Source organism: Ananas comosus, linkage group 5, assembly GCF_001540865.1.
Source record: "Ananas comosus cultivar F153 linkage group 5, ASM154086v1, whole genome shotgun sequence".
Lineage (NCBI taxonomy): Eukaryota > Viridiplantae > Streptophyta > Magnoliopsida > Poales > Bromeliaceae > Ananas > Ananas comosus.
This window is the reverse complement of record NC_033625.1, coordinates 2,383,722-2,403,446: the sequence shown is the minus strand read 5'-3', so window position 1 is coordinate 2,403,446 and position 19,725 is coordinate 2,383,722. Positions and strand designations below refer to the sequence as shown.

Sequence of the window (19,725 nt, the reverse complement as noted above, 5' to 3'; positions counted from 1 at the left end):
TTTTATTAAATATTTTATGTCCAAGATAATAAGGGGAAAAAAAAAAATTTAAACCGATCTTTTAAGTATATTTTGTCAGTATTTTGGATCCAACAAAGTGCTTTTATTAGCGTCATACTAATAACTTGGTCCGACCCGGGTAATTTACTGGATTAGAATAGGATTAGAAAATGCAGGGCCTCCGGGGTCGGGAAATGGGCCTGATTTTAATGGGCCTGTAGTAGCATCCCAGTAAAAAATGTACGTCTAGAGCCGACCCAATTGTTCAGCCATGTAAACTTTGTGGCCTAGGCCCTCCACTAGCCCATTTTGACTCTGGCGATGTTTCCATTTTTTAAAAAGTGTAAAATATTATTTGTTTATAAAAAATATTATTTTTTTCTCAATTTTTATTTTTAGATAAAAAATTTTAAAATAAGAATAAGAATAGTACTTTTTTAATAAAATCTGGACAAAAAAAAAATTAGAAATGAATTTTCCTGTAAATCAAATGGATGAAAATATTTTTCAAATAGGAAAAGTACTATTCCTGAAACATTTTTCCGAAAAACCAAACAACCCTTAGGACTTAAGAGGGCTGCATGGTCACTGATATGACTCAACTGGAACGGCTTCGGGTCCAAACCTAGATCCACTCAGGTTGGTCATGGGTCATCCACCAAAATTTTGGGTTGATAACCCAAAAACCAATGTTACCCACTAACTCTGCACTTTGTAAATCCTATCTTACCCTAATAAGAATTCTCGATATGCCATCAGCACGGCACGGTGTAATAAGTCTAAGAAATTAATAAGTTGAATTGGATGAACCCAATAAGTAGAGTGAGCGTGCGATACAAAATAAATTTAACTGCAAAAATTCCAACAATGACAAAGCTCATTAGCATTGTTACTGAGACCTTAAGTATGATAAATATGTCCTTCCTATCGAGACATGTTTTTAGGATTGTTGAGATTAGCGCTTACCAATACACAAATGGTGGTGTGGGATGGATTCCCTTATGGTGAAAGTGCCACTGTGCCTGTGGTAATCTTTTTACGCCATGACGATAGGCCCAGAAAATTATAAGTTATCAATAGTTGCCAATAATTAAGTTTGGGTGGAGTTGTGGCATACAATAGACCTAGCGATAAAAAATCCAACAATAAATTTAACGTCCAAATAAATTGAGTCAGGTAGAAACTCATGAGCGATATGATTGATCTCCTAAGTGCATTGGAGTACCCTTCCTATGAGTCAGATCGAAATTTGTAAATACTGTGACTGACCCTTAAGTGCAACGGCGGCACTCTTTTTACCGGCACGTGTTTTTATAATAGTTGGTTAGCATTTATGATTCACACGAGGACATGGATGACGTGTGCCGCCTATGTCCGATCGTTCGGAAACGAATCGGTTTACATTGATTTTGGAAAATAAAAAATGAAATTAATTCGATACTGAGGAAAAATTCAAACCAAGTTGATCAAAAACTAAAGTTTTAAATTTGGTTATGCTTCGATTTGTCATTGTGGGTTTAAGCAGATGAAATGTAACAAGCAGCTTTTGCGGCCGATGATTTGACTGGTTAGAGATTGTTCGATTCATCTGGTCAAATGTTTTTCATTGTCTCAATGTGTAAGGTGATTTTTCATGATTTAATGTATAATTGCATGCATTACAATTTTCGGGTTTGGTTAGTTTTTTGAACTTTGGATCCTAGCTAAATCAAATCTGAAATTTTAGTTTGAGGAATTGGCTCAAACCAAATCAAACTTATCGGTTCGATTTAGCACAGATATACCAAAACGTCAAGCATAATTAACAATTCAACGTAATGAGATCAGAATAAATAAAATAAAATAATTTAATGGGACAAAAGCGAAACAGTTGTTAACCTCGTTAATGCACACCGGAGAAACGTAAACGCAAGGATTCTCCCCGAGATATACACCGGATTCGTTATCTCTCTAGCGTTCCTGTTCATTAAATTCGGCGCCGTATATCCCTTGCACCTTCGCCAAAGCGTTCTCGTTGCCGACTACATATACGCACCTCCTCCACAACAAGTTTGCAGTGTCTCTCATCTACTCACTTATTACTAACAGCGGATGCAAAATGAAGAGAAACAAAGAATCTCCTCCGCTTCTCTCGTTTGTTATTGTGGCTCTCTCTTTAGCCTACTGCTCACAGTGCCCGGCGGTGGCGGCGAGGTGCAACATCTTTCGCGGAGATTGGATCTACGACGAGTCGTATCCTCTCTACGACTCCGCGAGTTGCCCCTTCATTCGCAAGGAATTCGATTGCCTCAAGTACGGCCGGACCGATACGTCGTATCTTAAATATCGGTGGCAGCCCGATTCGTGCGACATCCCGAGGTTTTCTTTAAAAAAAAAAAAATGCTTTTTCGTCGAACATGACCAATTTATATGATTTGATGGGGTGATTCAATTGGAATTGATGAGTGTATATGTACTAGGTTTGATGGAGGGGACTTACTTAAGAGGTGGAAGGGGAAGCGAATAATGTTCGTCGGGGACTCGTTGAGCCTGAACCACTACGAATCGCTTTTGTGCCTGCTTCATGCAGCGGCTCCGAATTCGAGGACGAGCTCGTCCCAATCGGGAGAGCTCAACACCGTCGTGTTTCAGGTGAGTAGTGATATTCCCGTTCATTTTGTAATTCAAACTTCATTTGTTCAATTTCCTGTAAGTAAATAGATTGATCATTGTATAGAACATGTGCCTGTCTAAATTTGGTTACAAAACACTGTAAAATTTCTTCAAAAAACGACTTAAAATAGCGTCAAATATATATATATAATTTGCAAAGAATTCCTTTTGAGCAAATTCTATACGATTTCCAACGAGGTTGGTCCTAATAAAAAGAAAAAAAGTAATTATGTCCATCTCTTTATGTTGTTTTTATTTGATTTAGATCATTATATGATGTCTTATTCGAGCCATTTTCTGATGTGTGCTTTAAATTGGAGTGGTAGTTAAGTGGTCGCATTCGATCACTCATTAGTAGTCGATTTTTAACTTGTAGTGACATCTAAAAATGGACGATGGAAGATTATTGAATAAAAAAGACCAAAAAGACACGAATTATGGAGAATTTTCCGTAACTTTTCTTGGAAAACTCATAAGCATCCAAATAAAGCCTCATTCCGAAGTCTAATCAAGAGTAATAGATATGTGTCATACCATTTTATTTGTATAATTTAGGTGTCGTAAAATTGCTATTCTAGTTTTCTGCAAGGTCCTTTCCATCAGCCTGATTAAAAAATCAAATTTTGTTTGTGTTTGGATCCGGCTTTTATGGAACGTATGGCATGGAGTTATAATTGATCAAACTAAGGTACATAGAGTAATAACCAGCACATATCTTAAAATCATTGTGCATATGCAAAATATAAGTTAGTTAAAATGTGGGCCTTCGTGAAGTCATGTGATGGAAAGAGACAATCTACATAGAATATCCCATGTGCGGGCACTTCATGTGGATTCATGACCAACTTAAATATTGCATTTATTTGAGACAAATTCTTATTCTACAAACGCTTAATTCGCAAGTTATGCTCTTGGAATGAGTGATTTGAATATGTTTTCCTCTCGGAATAAGTACAAATTGGACAACCTATCCTTAGTCCCTGGAAATAATTCTATGTCACTATTCCGATTATCTATGATATGCTATATATACAAGCTAATGTTCTTTTGTTCTTCAATGCGAAGGACAGATCAAATCAGAGGGGAGTGTTGTTTTTTCTTTTCGATTATATTATGTTGAGCACCATTTTTTATTTTCATAAAAAATATATTTTAGCCGACTTGTTATAATTAATATCTAAAATTTAATATTTATTCAAAAATTAAGTATAAAATTAATTAATTGTTGCAGGATTATGACGTCACTGTGATGTACTACACATCGCATTATTTGGTGGACATAGTGAGCGAGCCCATTGGGCGCGTGCTCAAGCTCGACTCAATCCAAGCTGGTCACATATGGCTCACCGCGAACGTGCTCATCTTCAACACTGCCCATTGGTGGTCTCGCAGTGGACCCACCCGGCCGTAAGTTGCAACCTCCGATCGATCAGCTTCTCCTTTTAGACCGTAAAAAAACGCAAAAAAAAAAAACAAAAAAATAAAAAAAATTCTTGTGTTTATCACCTGTCTCAATAACCTGCTCAATTAAATAATAAATATTACAATAATAATAAGTAATTAAAGTACTCGACATGTATATCGATCCTTTTCTATAACAAAAAGACTCAAAATTTTATCAGAATAAGTCGACATATCATACAAGTTCAACTAATTAAGTGATGATAGTCGTAGAATCAAATAACTAATGTATGTTCTTATATAACTAGGAAAAATATATAAGATTGTGTGATTGTGCAGGTGGGACTACGTGCAACACGATAAGAGTATAGCGAAGGACATGGACCGCACCGTGGCATTTGCTAGGGCATTGGTAACGTGGAGCAAATGGGTCGATGCCAATATTGATCCTGCCACGACCCAAGTGTTCTACCAGGGGGTCTCTCCCGACCATAACCAGTAAGCTAGTCACTTTTAATGCAAACATATATAGATATATATATATGCAAATCGACTTAATTCTAAACAAATTCGTGAATCGTACGAAAATATATATATATATATATATATATATATATATATATATATATATATATATATATATATATATATATATATATATATATATCTTTTGATTTAAGATCTGAACATGCAGAAACAGTTAGCAATCATTTTGCCAAGATTTCTAGACCTGATATGTATTATTTGTAACACAATAGGTTTGGGAAGGCAGCGACCGCCTCCTCCATCCTGTCAATGAATTTCGTGAACATTCAAAAGCAGTCACCAGTTTGGCAATATCAAACTCNCCGCGAACGTGCTCATCTTCAACACTGCCCATTGGTGGTCTCGCAGTGGACCCACCCGGCCGTAAGTTGCAACCTCCGATCGATCAGCTTCTCCTTTTAGACCGTAAAAAAACGCAAAAAATTAAAAAAAATAAAAAAAAAAATTCTTGTGTTTATCTCCTGCATGTCTCAATAACCTGCTCAATTAAATAATAAATATTACAATAATAATAAGTAATTAAAGTACTCGACATGTATATCGATCCTTTTCTATAACAAAAAGACTCAAAATTTTAAAATAACAGTTTGAGTGCAAAATTTTATCAGAATAAGTCGACATATCATACAAGTTCAACTAATTAAGTGATGATAGTTGTAGAATCAAATAACTAATGTACGTTCTTATATAACTAGGAAAAATATATAAGATTGTGTGATTGTGCAGGTGGGACTACGTGCAACACGATAAGAGTATAGCGAAGGACATGGACCGCACCGTGGCATTTGCTAGGGCATTGGTAACGTGGAGCAAATGGGTCGATGCCAATATTGATCCTGCCACGACCCAAGTGTTCTACCAGGGGGTCTCTCCCGACCATAACCAGTAAGCTAGTCACTTTTAATGCAAACATATATAGATAGATATATATATATGTGAATCAACTTAATTCTAAACAAATTCGTGAATCGTACGAAAATATATATATTTCTTTTGATTTCATCTTAGAAAATCAATTCTATCTGCTTTCATCATCTTCATGCGTTGCACCTAACCTAATACAACCATATATAACAGTACTAGCATGATGGGCATGTGATGCTACAATAAAGGGGCGGGTAACCATTATCCCTCATGCTGTGACTAGACTCAATCATATGAATGTTGGATATTAATCATACATCTAGTAATAATTTCTAGTACAAATTGCAAAGAGTTTGGTGGTTAGTACTCGAAGTTTCAGATTTGAACTCTAATATAGAACTCAACACGTATTAAATTTGTATATCCTTTACTTCTATCGACTTGTTTCAGGATATGTTTCGCTAACATACTATTTGCGAAATTTCAGCGGAGAAGAGTGGGGGAAGCCACACGCGACATGCGCAGGCGAAACACAACCGATAAAAGCATCGGGATTCACGGCGCCCTCGCCGACACAACGAACCGTCGTGAAGAACGTGTTAAGGATGATGTCGAAGCGAGTGTATCTCCTAGACATTACATTCCTCTCGCAGCTCCGAAAAGACGCGCATCCGTCGAAGCACAACGGAATCCACTTCCGCGACGACTGTAGCCACTGGTGCCTCGCCGGACTCCCGGATACGTGGAACCAGCTACTTTATGCAGCTCTGCTCGGATTGACGTGATAATTTTATATGACATTTTTTTTTTCTTTTGCAAAAGAAAAAAGAATAAAAAAGATTACAAAGAATTACATGAGCAGCAGCAGGAGGTTCAAGTTAACTAATTAATAGTGTAGGTACTATCACAGGGGTACCTAGTTTTATAGGAAATTTACAAAAAAAATTATATAAATATATTGTAGAAATAAAATAGTACAAACAACTAAAACCAATTTGTAGTAGCAAAATAATTATGATCGTACTATGTACCTTCTTTTCTTTCTGTCGCTTTGTTTTTAAATTTTATTTATCATTGCTGTTTTTATCGTCATAAAGGAGCAATTTTTTTATTGAAATATTTTAGAAGTTCCCCAGAATAAAGTAACTAAAGGAAAGAGTTGATACATTAATTTTAGTACAAAAATTAGTTGTCCGAATCTAGTCGATTCACATTTTTATTATTATTATTATTATTGTTGTTTTATTTGTACTTTTCCAAATGTGCAAAAGTTTGAAGTTTAATTTACTGGTGCACCTGGTCGACGAAATACTTCCCTGGACCGGCGATCCAACGTGGCTCACTCTCCTCGCACACCAACCAACCTGTCATCGTACGTGTCACCTCAGTTGCTTCGTCCAATCACCACGTGTACAGTTTCGACGACACGTGTCAGCTCGAGAGCACTCAAACCGCCGTACCTCAGCTTCTTTAATAAATAAATCCCTCCCCCTCCTACTCCCGCCACTTCCCGTCTCAGTGCCAATACCCATTCCAATTGCAACCAAAACACAACAAATGAAGAAGGACTCCACTGATAAAGAAGAGAGGCAGGACGAAAGCGTCGCCATGTCGCCGGAGGAGATCAGCCGATACCGTGCGGCGGCGCAGCAGAATTCTATCGAGGCCATCCGCGCGGCGGAGGAGCGGTACGCCAAGGCGAAGGAGTCTGGCGCTGGGGCGCTCCACGACACCAAGGAGACAGTCGCCCACGCCGTCGGGGCCACCGCCGCCTATGCCGCCGACAAGGGCAACGAAGCAAAGGCGGTTGCCGCACACGGAGCGCACGTGGCTGGCGAGAAGGCTATGGCCGCGAAAGACGTGGCGGCCGAGAAGGCCCGACAAGCTGGCGTGAGGGCGAAGGTTGTTACGGTCAGCGCTGGACAGACAGCGAAAGAGTACGCAACGCAGGCTGCAGAGAAGGCGAAGGACGTGACGGTCGGCGCCGGAGAGACTGCAGCGGATTACGCGAGGCAGACAGTGGTGAAAGCGAAGGATGTTACGGTGACCACCGGTGAGATGACTGCCGAGTACGCAAAGCAGGCGGCGGTGAAGGCGAAGGATATTACGGTGAGCACGGGCGGTACTGCTGCGGAGTACGCGAAAAAGGCCGCGGAGAAGACGAAGGATGCAACGTTATGTGCGGGCGAAAAGGCAGCGGATTACGCACAGGAGAAGCTGGCGGGGGCGAAGGGGTACACGAGCGAGAAGGCCGGGGAGGCGAAGGAGGCAGCAACTGACACAGGACGTAAGGCGATGGAGTACACAAAGGAGAAGGCGGGGGAGGGGACCGACGCGGCAAAGGAAGCAGGACAGAAGGCGACGGAGTTCACGGGGGAGAAGGCGGAAAAGGCAAAGGAGACGACCGCGGAGGCAGCGCAGGGAATGAGGGAGTACGCCACGGCGAAAGCCGCGGAGGCGAAGGAGGCGGCGAGAGGTGCCGGCGATAAAGCCAAGGAAACTGCTGCTGAGGCGAAGGAGAAAGCACTTGAGAAAGCGGAGGAAGCGAAGGAGGCTGCTAAAAGTGCTGGTGAAAGAGCGAAAGGAAAGGCGGAAGAGGGTGGTCAACAAGCTAAGGAGTATGGTGTAGAGAAACGTGATCAAACTAAGGTATGCAGGGTCAAAAATCCTAGAAGAAGCCCACTGTAAAAGATTGTATATGTGATCACGCATGAGAATGTCCACACGGACCACACCCATCAAACTAGTAATGGTTGTAGCTAGGTTTAGTATCACTCATTAATTTTTAAAAATATTTAATTTTTTAATTGGCAGTGTGTTGTGATAGAGATGGTGAGGAGCATTCAACTTCTTTTTCTTCAAAGCCTTTAATTATGAAGCAATTTTTCTATCTCTCAAGTCTCCAAACACTTGACAAATTCTTAAGAATCTAGTATGATTCCTAAGACTCCTTATATATATATATATATATATATCGTTTGTTAATTATGCAGGAAAAACTTGGGGAACATCCCCAAGATGTGCAAGAGAAGTTACAAGGCCAATCAATTGATGGGGAGAAAAAAGGTGGAAAGAGCTACACGGAGAAGCAGGAGAAGCAACATGAAATAGAAGGAAAAGAAGAAGAAGAGGAGAAAGCCGTAGAAAAGGAAAAAGGTGGCAGCATTATTCAAGAGACCACCACCATACCAGGGGATGTGTGTGAAGCTGTGGGTGCAACTGTGATCGGGATCGTCCACACGGCCAAAGAGATGGTCGTAGGAGGAGATCCAACCGTCCAATCTGCTGTGGACGAGAAGCATGGAGAAAAAGAAGTGAAAAGTATTTAACAAGAGAGTGTTTGAACTACAATAATATGTTTCCTCCATGTACGTTGCACTGTAGATATATGTATTTTGCTTCGAATAATGTAAGATAATACAATAGAATGTTCAAGGTATAGGGGAATAGAAAATTGAGATAATTAAAAAAAAAAAAAACTGCACAGCCTTAAAAGAGGGAGGGATATATATTGTTTTTTGGGTGAATGGTTTTATAAAGGGTACCATTTAAGTAATCCACTGGCGATTATATGATAAGCCGCTTCTATTCATACCACGATCAGTGAATATATGGGATGGATAGAATTACTCTTAAAAATTTATAAAGCTATATATTTAAAGCCTTAAATTTTAAAATATTTGTGTATTTAACCGAGAAAAATATATGTATATAGAAAAAAGAGGAGCATCTACATCGATCACACAAATACTAAGTAAATAGAGACGACACCAATTACTCGATTAGAGTACTATATAAGTAATAATGCAAAACTCACATATAGGTGATCAATAGAAAGAGTGTAATTAATCACCTAAAATTGACCTCCCTTCCTTCTATTTCATCTGGCTACGTTATTATTTGGTATAATTATTATTATGATCAATAACAATTACGACACTTATAAACTGCGAATTTAATCCCTGTTTAACTAACTATAGGTGGAGAAGCATAGGGACCATGTAGCCAACCATTCGCGACCTGCTGAAATCCAGCTTCAGTTAAGTGGATTCCGTCCCAGTTTGCGTAAGTTGCAGGATCACCCACAGTCGAGCCAGGCGAACCGCAGCCCGCGCTCGAATTGTAGTTGTAGGGGCCGCCCCCGCCGCAGCACACTTGAAGGGCGCCATGACCATTTGTAAACCCTGCAAAAACATTTCGTGTGTGTCGAGCAAAGTTAGTCACAAAATGAATCGGATACGAATCAGATATACATTCGTTTCCTACATAATATTGTTCTCCTCAGTATATACAGTGTAACATATGCGAAAGTTTAGAAACTATCTGGAGCTGTAACGCGGACGCACCGTGTCCTATCGGATCAAGAATAAAGTCGACGACGGCCTCGAAATACTCGGCGTAGATGAGCTTCGCCTGCGGGTACTTGCTTTGCAGCTGCTGCACGGCCTGGTGCAGTAGGTTGTTGTGGTAGCTGCTGAAATCGTTCGGCTTGATGAGGCAACCGGTTTTCGGGTCGAATTCTTCTTTGGGAGCGTTGTGCGCCTGCGATAGCACGATCGGAATGCAGCCCGTCGGCAAAATCCCCGGCACCACCAATGTCCCCGCCCCTTCGTTGATTAGTTTCTGCATTCAACAAAAAATAAGTTCTCCTAATTTCAATTGAATTTCTTTCTGTTTTATTGTTCGATTAAAAAAGAAGAAGCTTTTTTCAATATGTTTACCTTTTTCAATCTATATTTCTTTACTTAATAAGACAAGNAGAGCTACACGGAGAAGCAGGAGAAGCAACATGAAATAGAAGGAAAAGAAGAAGAAGAGGAGAAAGCCGTAGAAAAGGAAAAAGGTGGCAGCATTATTCAAGAGACCACCACCATACCAGGGGATGTGTGTGAAGCTGTGGGTGCAACTGTGATCGGGATCGTCCACACGGCCAAAGAGATGGTCGTAGGAGGAGATCCAACCGTCCAATCTGCTGTGGACGAGAAGCATGGAGAAAAAGAAGTGAAAAGTATTTAACCAGAGTGTGTTTGAACTACAATAATATGTTTCCTCCATGTACGTTGCACTGTAGATATATGTATTTTGCTTCGAATAATGTAAGATACAATAGAATGTTCAAAGGTATAGGGGAATATAAAATTGAGATAATTAAAAAAAAAAGAGTCAGAACTGCACAGCTGAGAAAAAAGGGAGGATTTTTTTTGGGGTACATGTTGTTTACGCAGGATTCTTAAGCAAAAGTGGTTTTACAAAGAACCATCAAGTAATCCACTGGCGATTATACGATAAGCCGCTTCTTTTCATGCCATCTCAGTGAATGGGATGGATAGAATTACTCTTAAAAATTTATAAAGCTATATATTTAAAGCCTTAAATTTAAAAATATTTGTATGTTTAACCCAGAAATATATATGTATATTAAAAAAAGAGGAGCATCGATCACACAAATAGTAAATAGAGACGACACCAATTACTCGATTAGAGTACTATATAAGCAATGCAAAACTCACATATAGGTGATCAATAGAAAGAGTGTAATTAATCACCGAAAATTGACCTCCCTTCGTTCTGTTTCATCTGGCTAGGTTATTATTTGGTATAATATTATGATCAATAACAATTACGACACTTAGAAACTGTGAATTTAATCCTTGTTTAACTAACTATAGGAGGAGAAGCGTAGGGACCATGTAGCCACCCATTCGCGACCTGCTGAAATGCAGCTTCAGTTAAGTGGATTCCGTCCCAGTTTGCGTAAGTTGCAGGATCACCCACAGTCGAGCCAGGCGAACCGCAGCCCGCGCTCGAATTGTAGTTGTAGGGGCCGCCGCCGCCACAGCACACTTGAAGGGCGCCATGACCATTTGTAAACCCTGCAAAAACATTTCGTGTGTGTCGAGCAAAGTTAGTCACAAAATGAATCGGATACGAATCAGATACACATTCGTTTCCTACATAATATTGTTCTCCTCAGTATATACAGTGTAACATATGCGAAAGTTTAGAAACTATCTGGAGCTGTAACGCGGACGCACCGTGTCCTATCGGATCAAGAATAAAGTCGACGACGGCCTCGAAATACTCGGCGTAGATGAGCTTCGCCTGCGGGTACTTGCTTTGCAGCTGCTGCACGGCCTGGTGCAGTAGGTTGTTGTGGTAGCTGCTGAAATCGTTCGGCTTGATGAGGCAGCCTGTTTTCGGGTCGAATTCTTCTTTGGGAGCGTTGTGCGCCTGCGATAGCACGATCGGAATGCAGCCCGTCGGCAAAATCCCCGGCACCACCAATGTCCCCGCCCCTTCGTTGATTAGTTTCTGCATTCAACAAAAAATAAAGTTCTCCTACTTTCAATTGAATTTCTTTCTGTTTTATTGTTCGATTAAAAAAGAAGAAGCTTTTTTCAATATGTTTACCTTTTTCAATCTATATTTCTTTACTTAATAAGACAAGCAATGTAATTATTTTAAAAAGCATTAAAATTTTATTGTAAATATCTTTTTTTGCACCTTTTGTTCTTAACTTTCAAAAATCTATATTTTACTCTCCCAATATTTCAAATTGTTACCGACCGTTCCTAAAGGAAGTGGCAAAAGGGTTGGTGGTTGGTATCCGAGACCCAAGTTCGAATCCTAGTTGATTCACATTTTGTTGCTAAGTTTATTTCTAAATGAAATAAACGAAGCGGATAGCGTGCTACCTATCTCTCAAAAAAAAAAAAATTTCAAATTATTGCATTTAAACACCTTCATCGGATTCCATTACTATTTTATACATTTTTTATAATTTATATTAAAAATATCATTCATTCTAAATAACAGAAATATAATATATATATATATATATATATATATATATTATTATTTTATTATTAAGTAAGGGCAATTTAATTATTTTCAACGTCGTACTCTTTTGAAATATTTTTAAAATTTTAAGCGAGCAAAATATGAATTTTTAAAAATCAGAAAAAAAAAAAAGTTAAATAGGGGTATTATTTTTTGTATTATAGTCTAAAGTATATATCGCCAAAATGAGTCATCTATAGTTCTATACTATGAAAATTTCACCAAATCAATTAAAATCTTCCTTAAAATAAATCTCAGAAAAGAAATTAAATATCAAACCTCAGCAGCCCCAATAATGGTTCCCACGATCTGGGGCGAAAGGGCTTTAATTTCATCCACATTTCTGTTAGAGTACATGATAGCGTTGTAGTCGTTTCCTCCGAGCTCTCCCACGAAGAAGAGCGAGTTTTTGAAGTAGTTTTGGCACTCTACATCCAATAGTTTCAAGCGGAAAAAATAAAAATAAAAAAAATATACGGAATGCTCGTTACTTAATTTACAAAAATTTAGAAAAGTTCCAATTAAAAAAAATTTTGAAGTTCTAGCGGGGACTCAAATTGGCCCACATGTTTACGGAAAAAATGGGTCAAATGTGTTTAGGTTTACAAACCTTGTTCCGAGCTGCAGAGGGAGGGCTTCAACTTGTCGAACCAGCCGAGTTGCACATTGAGGGAGAAAGGAGAAGTGCCTGTGATGTTAATGGATTTAAAAAATGCCGGATCCATCGCCGTCGCGGCGATGACGGCGAAATTTGCGCCTTTTTTGAAGTCCTGGTTCGATAAGGATGGAGGAACAAGAGGGAGTCCGAAATTCTGGGCTGCGAGCGAGAGCACACAATGACAAGAGAGAGAGAGAGAGTTATTTTTACGAAAACTTAAAAAGTAACAACATCTATATACTTACGTATACCCAAATAGTCTCATTTATACGAGCTGATATATTTTTGAAAGCATCACGTTGTTAGTTGCGTCTACAGCAGTGCATGTCACAACAATGAGGTTGGATGGAATTTTGAAATCACCCATGCATTTTAGGGCCTATTCAAATTTAGAACTAAAATTTTCGACAAAAATCGAATGACTCTCCAACTTTTTTTTTACTACCAATAGCTTCTTTTCTTTTCTTTTTTTTCATAAGAATATATATGCAAACTAGATGAATTTTGTTGGATGACAAATGTACCAATGAAATCTATGACGAGACGCCCATCGGAGGCCCGGCCGGTAGAATGATGAAAGTAGGTCATGCCGTACGGAGTGTCGTACGGAGGATTTTTCGTCTTCCCCGCCAAAATGCGCAGATTTCCTGTATCAGTATAAGAGTCGCCGAAACTGAATATCGCATTGTATTGACCATTGACAAAACTGGTACATAAGAGAAATGACATGAAAATTGTGATTGAAAGCTCCATTTTTTATTTATCTTCACTTGAGGAGAAAGTGAGGAGAGACGGAGTGGATTGAAAATGTAAAATGGGTGACTCTTTTTATATCAGATATTAGATAAATTTTCTCATAAACTTTGCGTTTCTTGGTGTTGTTTTGAGAGGATCATTCGAGAGATGCACCGTCTTAATTACCTTCAAAAATTGTCATGGGATTTTATTGGAATTAATTAATGTGCCATATCTCTCTTTCCTATTTTAGTTGGATTAAAAAAGTTAGCGAGGCGAATTTAGTGTATCCTTAAGATTTTGCGATCAATTTTGGAAATATCTCCTTCCTTTTATTCTGTGTTCGTTGTATAATTAATAATTAATGTGGTAAAAAACTGATCAGTCCTTTTTCGTATCTAGTATATTGATTCATCATTGAGACAGAAATAATGGTAACTTAATAAAATTTTTGGCCCGTGCACACTCTAACGAAAAAAACTGCTATATATTTATTATTAAAACTAGAACATACTTTCCGAAAATAAGAAATTCTTTTTTGCTCTGTAAATTCCTTTCAAAAATATCCTGTTTATCCTCATAAATTGTTTCCTAAGATGACAAAGTAGTGCTGTTGATTTTGAATTTTCCTTTTTAAGGTTTAAGACTCATTGAGCAGTTCCTATTTTTGGGTGGGGGGAGCCAAATTGTTTTACTATTTTAAATCTCGGATGTAATTTTCCAACTTGGTTGCTTGAAACCCAATTTGACGGAACAAGCTTATGAACTACCACCTAACAACAAATCACAATCGAAGTTAAGCAACTTAACAACCCACAACGTGCCCAAAGAATGAATCCATTGCATTCCGAGCGTTAGGTAACATCAAATATATATTAATTCTACCACAATTTTCGTCTAAAATATTGTAGGAACTTTAATTCTATGCATGTTCCTAAAAATAAATAGTGATGATGGAGCACGAAAATGAACTTTACATGATGTGTAGCTCAGTTTGAACCCACTCGCAAAACCAAAAAGGAAAAGAGAACGAGAAGCAATTTTTTTTAAAAAAAAAAATCTAAAGAATTACAGTGAAATATCGCAAATTCCATTAATAATCACCATATTCATTACAAATATACCTGATAACGAATTGAAGAATCTAGAGCCGTGGTGAGACATAGAATCACACCTTAGCAAACTGAATGAAATAAATAGAGATGAAACAAATATACTTGTATGGTAACAACTTTTATAACCTTTTTTTTCTCTGCTTCAATTAACAAATTTGTGTATCTTTCCAGTAGGTTCGAGTACCATAGGTTTAGCGGCGCTGAGAATCCTTTATTGGTGGATCAGCAAAGGAACCATTTAGCCACCCTTTGGCTATGTGGCCGTACGCAGCTTCGGTTAAGTGAATCCCGTCCCAGCTCCAATGCGTCGAGGGATCCTCGCATGCGGTGGCTCCCGGATCACCACATTTCGCAGTCAAGTTGAAGTTGTATAAGCCTTGTCCAGGTGCACCGCAGCAAGCCCTAGGAAGCTGCTTGTAAAATCCTGTGGTAAAATTTATAAAGTTAGAGTCTTGCAGGATAGGAATTTGCGCTAATTCAATGCAAGATAAAATTTTTGAGGGGCAGTTCGACAAAATTTGGTTTTTCAGGCAGAAAAATATATACTGGAGTTTGCCGGTAGCACGTAAAAATAATGTTCTGAATAATGCAGGGAGCTTCCAGAAAGACAACCCACTACACAGCACATATGCAGTTTGCGGATAAATATGCCGAAGCATACGCCATTCGAAAATAGAATCACTACAATATGGTCATAGGAAGAATGTGGTACAAAAGCTAATGGTGTTTAACTATTCTACCTACAATGTCATGAATAATGGATGAAAAAAAACTACAAATAACTACAGAAAATTTGATATCTGATTTTATGAACTACATGCGATGGGTAATCAACTAATATGTACCCAAAATGAACAATGCTGGTCCACTCAAGGATATACTCATTGTAGAGCGTTTAGGGTCGTTGGCCGATATGGTCCAAGCAAATTAGTAAAGAGGTCGCACCCGCATATGCAAGTTTGTCAAGCACTTTTAGAATAATACTATCAATGAGATTAAAATTATATACAAAGCTTACAAACTCATATACTATGACTAGCTATAGGTAAGGTAAGCAGCTCATTTTTAAGACTCTTCAACATCAATGGCCACTTGAAATCCTTAGATCGATCAAATAGCATGATTGCAGAAGCGTTACAGGGTTAATGACACGGTTTTTGAATGATTCTTGCTATGTGAAGGCATAATGTAAAAGGTGCTGTGTATTATGTACAAGCAGTGGGTATCTGCAATCGCTCATCCCACTCAGTCGGTCCTCAGAAATTTAGGGCATGCGGACTAACAAATCATCATCAACATTACTACAAATCATCATCAACATTACTACAGCCCTTACATAATGCCATGAACAAAAGGTAAAATTTATCAGTCATAGCTGTAATAATCATTGACATTACTACTAAGGTTGTTAGTGTGGCAAACTATCAAGTAATAAAAGTCCGATTGGGACGACTTATCTACGCATAGGTCATAGTAAACAGGGGATGAGTACAGAAAATATAGCAGGACCAACCTCATGAAAAGTCTTCGAAATGAATCTGGAACGACGAAAAACCTTGTCTACTAACACCCAAGGCTCTTCAACTATCCCTCAGTTAGACTAAAAATGGAAAACCTGTTTCACTTTTATGTTGAGGTTCCCGTTAATAAATTGCTTATGCTACAACCTCACATTAATGTAGGACAAGCATATATCAAACGTGTTGGCAACTATCGCAACTGGACCTGTAAGCAAATGTCCTGTTATTCAGTCTCACAGCTTCATGTCGACCTCTAAACTTTTTGCCCAGATCTCCCCTACTGTGAACTACTACTCCTATTAGGGAACTCCGAAGTCCGAAGTCCAAAGGTAATGGATTTACTGTGCGGTGTTAATATTAGCTATATTGGGAAGGTTCAAAACCCTGAGAACGAGCTCATGAATAAAAGAAAGAAAGATTCACAGGTGAATGATATGCTAATCAAATACACTTATATCTCTAATCTCAAACTTCACTCTTGGATTTACAGATAACAGGTGCAAAAGCTCTTCGGTGATTCAGATATATATATATATATATATATATATATATATATATATCAACATCACAATGCAATCAACTATAAAAAACGAAAAGGACCAGAATCTAGATTTTCATGACGAATCATTGATACGGAGTGATGATTGGGCGTGCGCAGAGAAAGAAAGAAAGACTCACCAAACTTTTCAGGGTGGAGCACGAATTGAATGACCGGAGCATAGTAATCGGCATAGACGATCTTCACCGCAGGGTACTTGATCCTGAGCTTCTCGACGGCCCGCCGGAGCATCGCGTTGTGAATCCACGACAGCGTATTGAGTTCTTGGTAATCGTCAGGTAGACAGGGAAACAGCCCATGGGCAGAACCCCAGGAACGACCAGATCCACCGCGCCCTCCGCGATCAATTTCTACATACATCCAAACAAGGGGCAAACAGGTGATCAACCATCGCACAAACAAGTGGGTCCACGGATCAACAATCGATTGAGCAAAGTGCTACCTCAATCCCGGTCGAAATGGATTCGATGACGTGGGGGATGATCGTGTGCGCCTCCTTTACGTCCTTCCCGGCGAAGAGAGGGGCGTTGTAGTCGTTTCCCCCAAACTCTCCGACGACGAAGAGGGATTTACTGAGGAAACTCTTACAATCTACAATCCAGTAGTGAATCAACAAAAGAAGAAGAAGAAGAAGAAGAAGCTAAGCTAAGTTCTGCGACTACATATTATGTGCAGAAAGTAGAGAGAGAAGCATTCGGAAGGTGAAAGAAGAGATTGGGGATGAAGCTTCACCTTCCGGGGAGGCGCAGAGGGAGGGCTTGATGTCCTGGAACCACTGGATCTGCGTGTGGAGCGATCCGGAGTTCCAGACGGTCTTGCCGAGGCCGCGGGCCTCGAAGATGGCGAAGTTGGCGCCGCGGACGAACGACGCGTTGTGCGCCTTCGACGGCGGCGGCAGCGGCAGCCCGAACTCCTGGGCTGCATGTGCGGCACATAGATTTAGATACAGATGATATATATATATATATATAGTATAGATTATTAATTATAATTATATCATTTGCGGATTCTTGAAGGGGGAAGGGGGAGGGGCGTGGGGTGGGGATACCGAGGAAGTCGACGAGGAGGCGGCCGTCGGAGCAGCGGCCGGTGGGGAAGCCGAAGAAGGTCATGCCGTAGGGAAGGCGGGCGGTGGCGAGGAAGGGCGGGATGCCGTCCGCGCAGAGGTTGCCGGCGTCCGCCAGGGAGTCGCCGAAGTTGAAGATCGCCGTGTAGCCTTGGGAAGAGGACGCGGATGCCCAGAAGAAGCCATTATGGAGCACGAGAAGGAGGAGGAGGAAGGAGATGGAGAGGTTCATGGTGAGCGGTGGTGGTGGTGGTGGTCGGAGTAAGAGGAGGAGGTGGAGGAGGAGGAAAGGGGAAGGGAAAAAGGAGATGTGGTGTGGTGTGGTCGGATAATTTACCTTCTCCGTCTCCCTTCTCCCTCTCCCTGTTTCAGAGCTTATGTTATTAGCAGTACTGTGGCTTTCCTTTCCTTTCCTTTCCCTTCCTTTCTTTTCTTTTCTTCTCTTTTATTTTATTTTTTGTGTGCGTCTCCGCCGCCCTAGTCCTGTACACCACTGGTTGTTCGGTGTAACGCGGCTTTTTATTTCTTTTTTTTTTCATTTTTTTTTTAAAAACTCTGTGACGAGACTGGGGGCCCACTTGTCGGTTTCCCAGACGTGGTATGTCACCGTTACCCGGAAGGTTCGCCTCGTTGGGTACTTGGAAAGGTCGTGGAAGAGACCTGAAATTCTTTCCTGCACCGGGTGTGCCGTTGCAGCGCCAGTTTCGGTTTGCAGGGGAACATTAATTAACACAAGAGGACGAAATGAATGAGGCGGAGAGATGCGGTGCACAGAATGAAATGCATGCACCCGGTGCAGAAAACAGTTTCCGCGCTTTGACTAGTTTAGGTTCGGTCACTTGTTCACATGTCCACCAGCTCTAGCCTCGAAGCAGCAACGGGAAAATCGCCCCTCGATTATTAATTATATAAGTAATGACTTGCAATTAAACTAACTTCAACAATGTGGTCCCTAATCTAATACACGTTTCTAGATGCCAATTAGATCCCTTTTAACTTTTACGATTTACTATTTTTTAAAAAAAAAAAAAAAATAGGTAGCACGCTATCCGCTTAGTTTATTTCATTTAAAAATAAATTTAGCTGAAAATGTGAATCAACTAGAATTCAAGCTTGAGTCTTAGGTATCAACTATCAAGTCTTTTGTCACTTGCTTTAGGGACGGCCGGTAATATTATTATTTTTTTGATTAATATTCTGTTATTTATTTCATTTCGCCCTTTTCACTGGATAGGCTTGTTGATGTGCACAGTAAAATTTAACAAGGTTGTGAAGCAAATATGCCAACGTGCATTGGGTGCATTGTGATCAATTTGTGAAGCTTATCTATTCATCCAAAAAAAAAAAAAAAAAGTAGAAACTAAGATTTTACTTTAATAATAATAGAAAGGAATTAATGGAGCTGAAGTTGGTAGGCATTAGTTTGATGACTTAATTTAAAAGCAAATGATTTTGTACTAACATGTAAAGAAAAGATGCACCAGAAAAAGCAAAAGTATTATTTATTTTGACTGATGAAACGTAACCATCTTTCAACTCACTTCCATCAAATTCCAACATCTAATAATATTCACCCTTATATATTTTTTTTTATTGCAAAACTTAGCATTATAATTAATCCTTCATTTCTAAAACGAAGTGTTAAAACTTGTTCTATGAATGGGAATAAAACAGTTTTATGCAAAACAAAATGTGTGATCGAGAATTTCTTAAAACCAAACTTTTCCTTGTAGTCCAAGCCAAGAAAATAATTAGGCCAAATCCAGTAA

At 39.4% G+C, this 19,725-nt stretch overlaps 4 protein-coding genes and 1 pseudogene across 4 annotated transcripts; 2 read left to right on the top strand and 3 right to left on the bottom strand.

Annotated features, from left to right (window-relative positions):
- LOC109710863 (protein trichome birefringence-like 38) lies at nucleotides 1,900-6,441 on the top strand. The gene is made up of 5 exons (XM_020233652.1): nucleotides 1,900-2,358; nucleotides 2,460-2,631; nucleotides 3,884-4,059; nucleotides 4,393-4,551; nucleotides 5,951-6,441. The coding sequence occupies exons 1-5, from the start codon at nucleotides 2,099-2,101 to the stop codon at nucleotides 6,246-6,248; spliced, it is 1,065 nt and encodes a 354-aa protein (XP_020089241.1). The 5' UTR covers nucleotides 1,900-2,098; the 3' UTR covers nucleotides 6,249-6,441.
- Nucleotides 7,021-8,151, top strand: LOC109710267 (embryonic protein DC-8-like). Its single transcript, XM_020232778.1, has one exon. The coding sequence runs from the start codon at nucleotides 7,021-7,023 to the stop codon at nucleotides 8,149-8,151; it is 1,131 nt and encodes a 376-aa protein (XP_020088367.1).
- LOC109710266 (GDSL esterase/lipase At5g45910-like) lies at nucleotides 8,633-10,092 on the bottom strand. The gene is made up of 3 exons (XM_020232777.1): nucleotides 9,810-10,092; nucleotides 9,474-9,647; nucleotides 8,633-8,745 (listed from the first exon to the last, which is right to left on the bottom strand). The coding sequence occupies exons 1-3, from the start codon at nucleotides 10,090-10,092 to the stop codon at nucleotides 8,633-8,635; spliced, it is 570 nt and encodes a 189-aa protein (XP_020088366.1).
- On the bottom strand, nucleotides 11,098-13,714 carry LOC109710265 (GDSL esterase/lipase At5g45910-like). The gene is made up of 5 exons (XM_020232776.1): nucleotides 13,486-13,714; nucleotides 12,914-13,120; nucleotides 12,583-12,731; nucleotides 11,499-11,775; nucleotides 11,098-11,336 (listed from the first exon to the last, which is right to left on the bottom strand). Exons 1-5 carry the CDS (start codon nucleotides 13,712-13,714, stop codon nucleotides 11,119-11,121), a joined length of 1,080 nt encoding a protein of 359 aa, XP_020088365.1. The 3' UTR covers nucleotides 11,098-11,118.
- LOC109710780 lies at nucleotides 14,758-18,443 on the bottom strand (annotated as a pseudogene).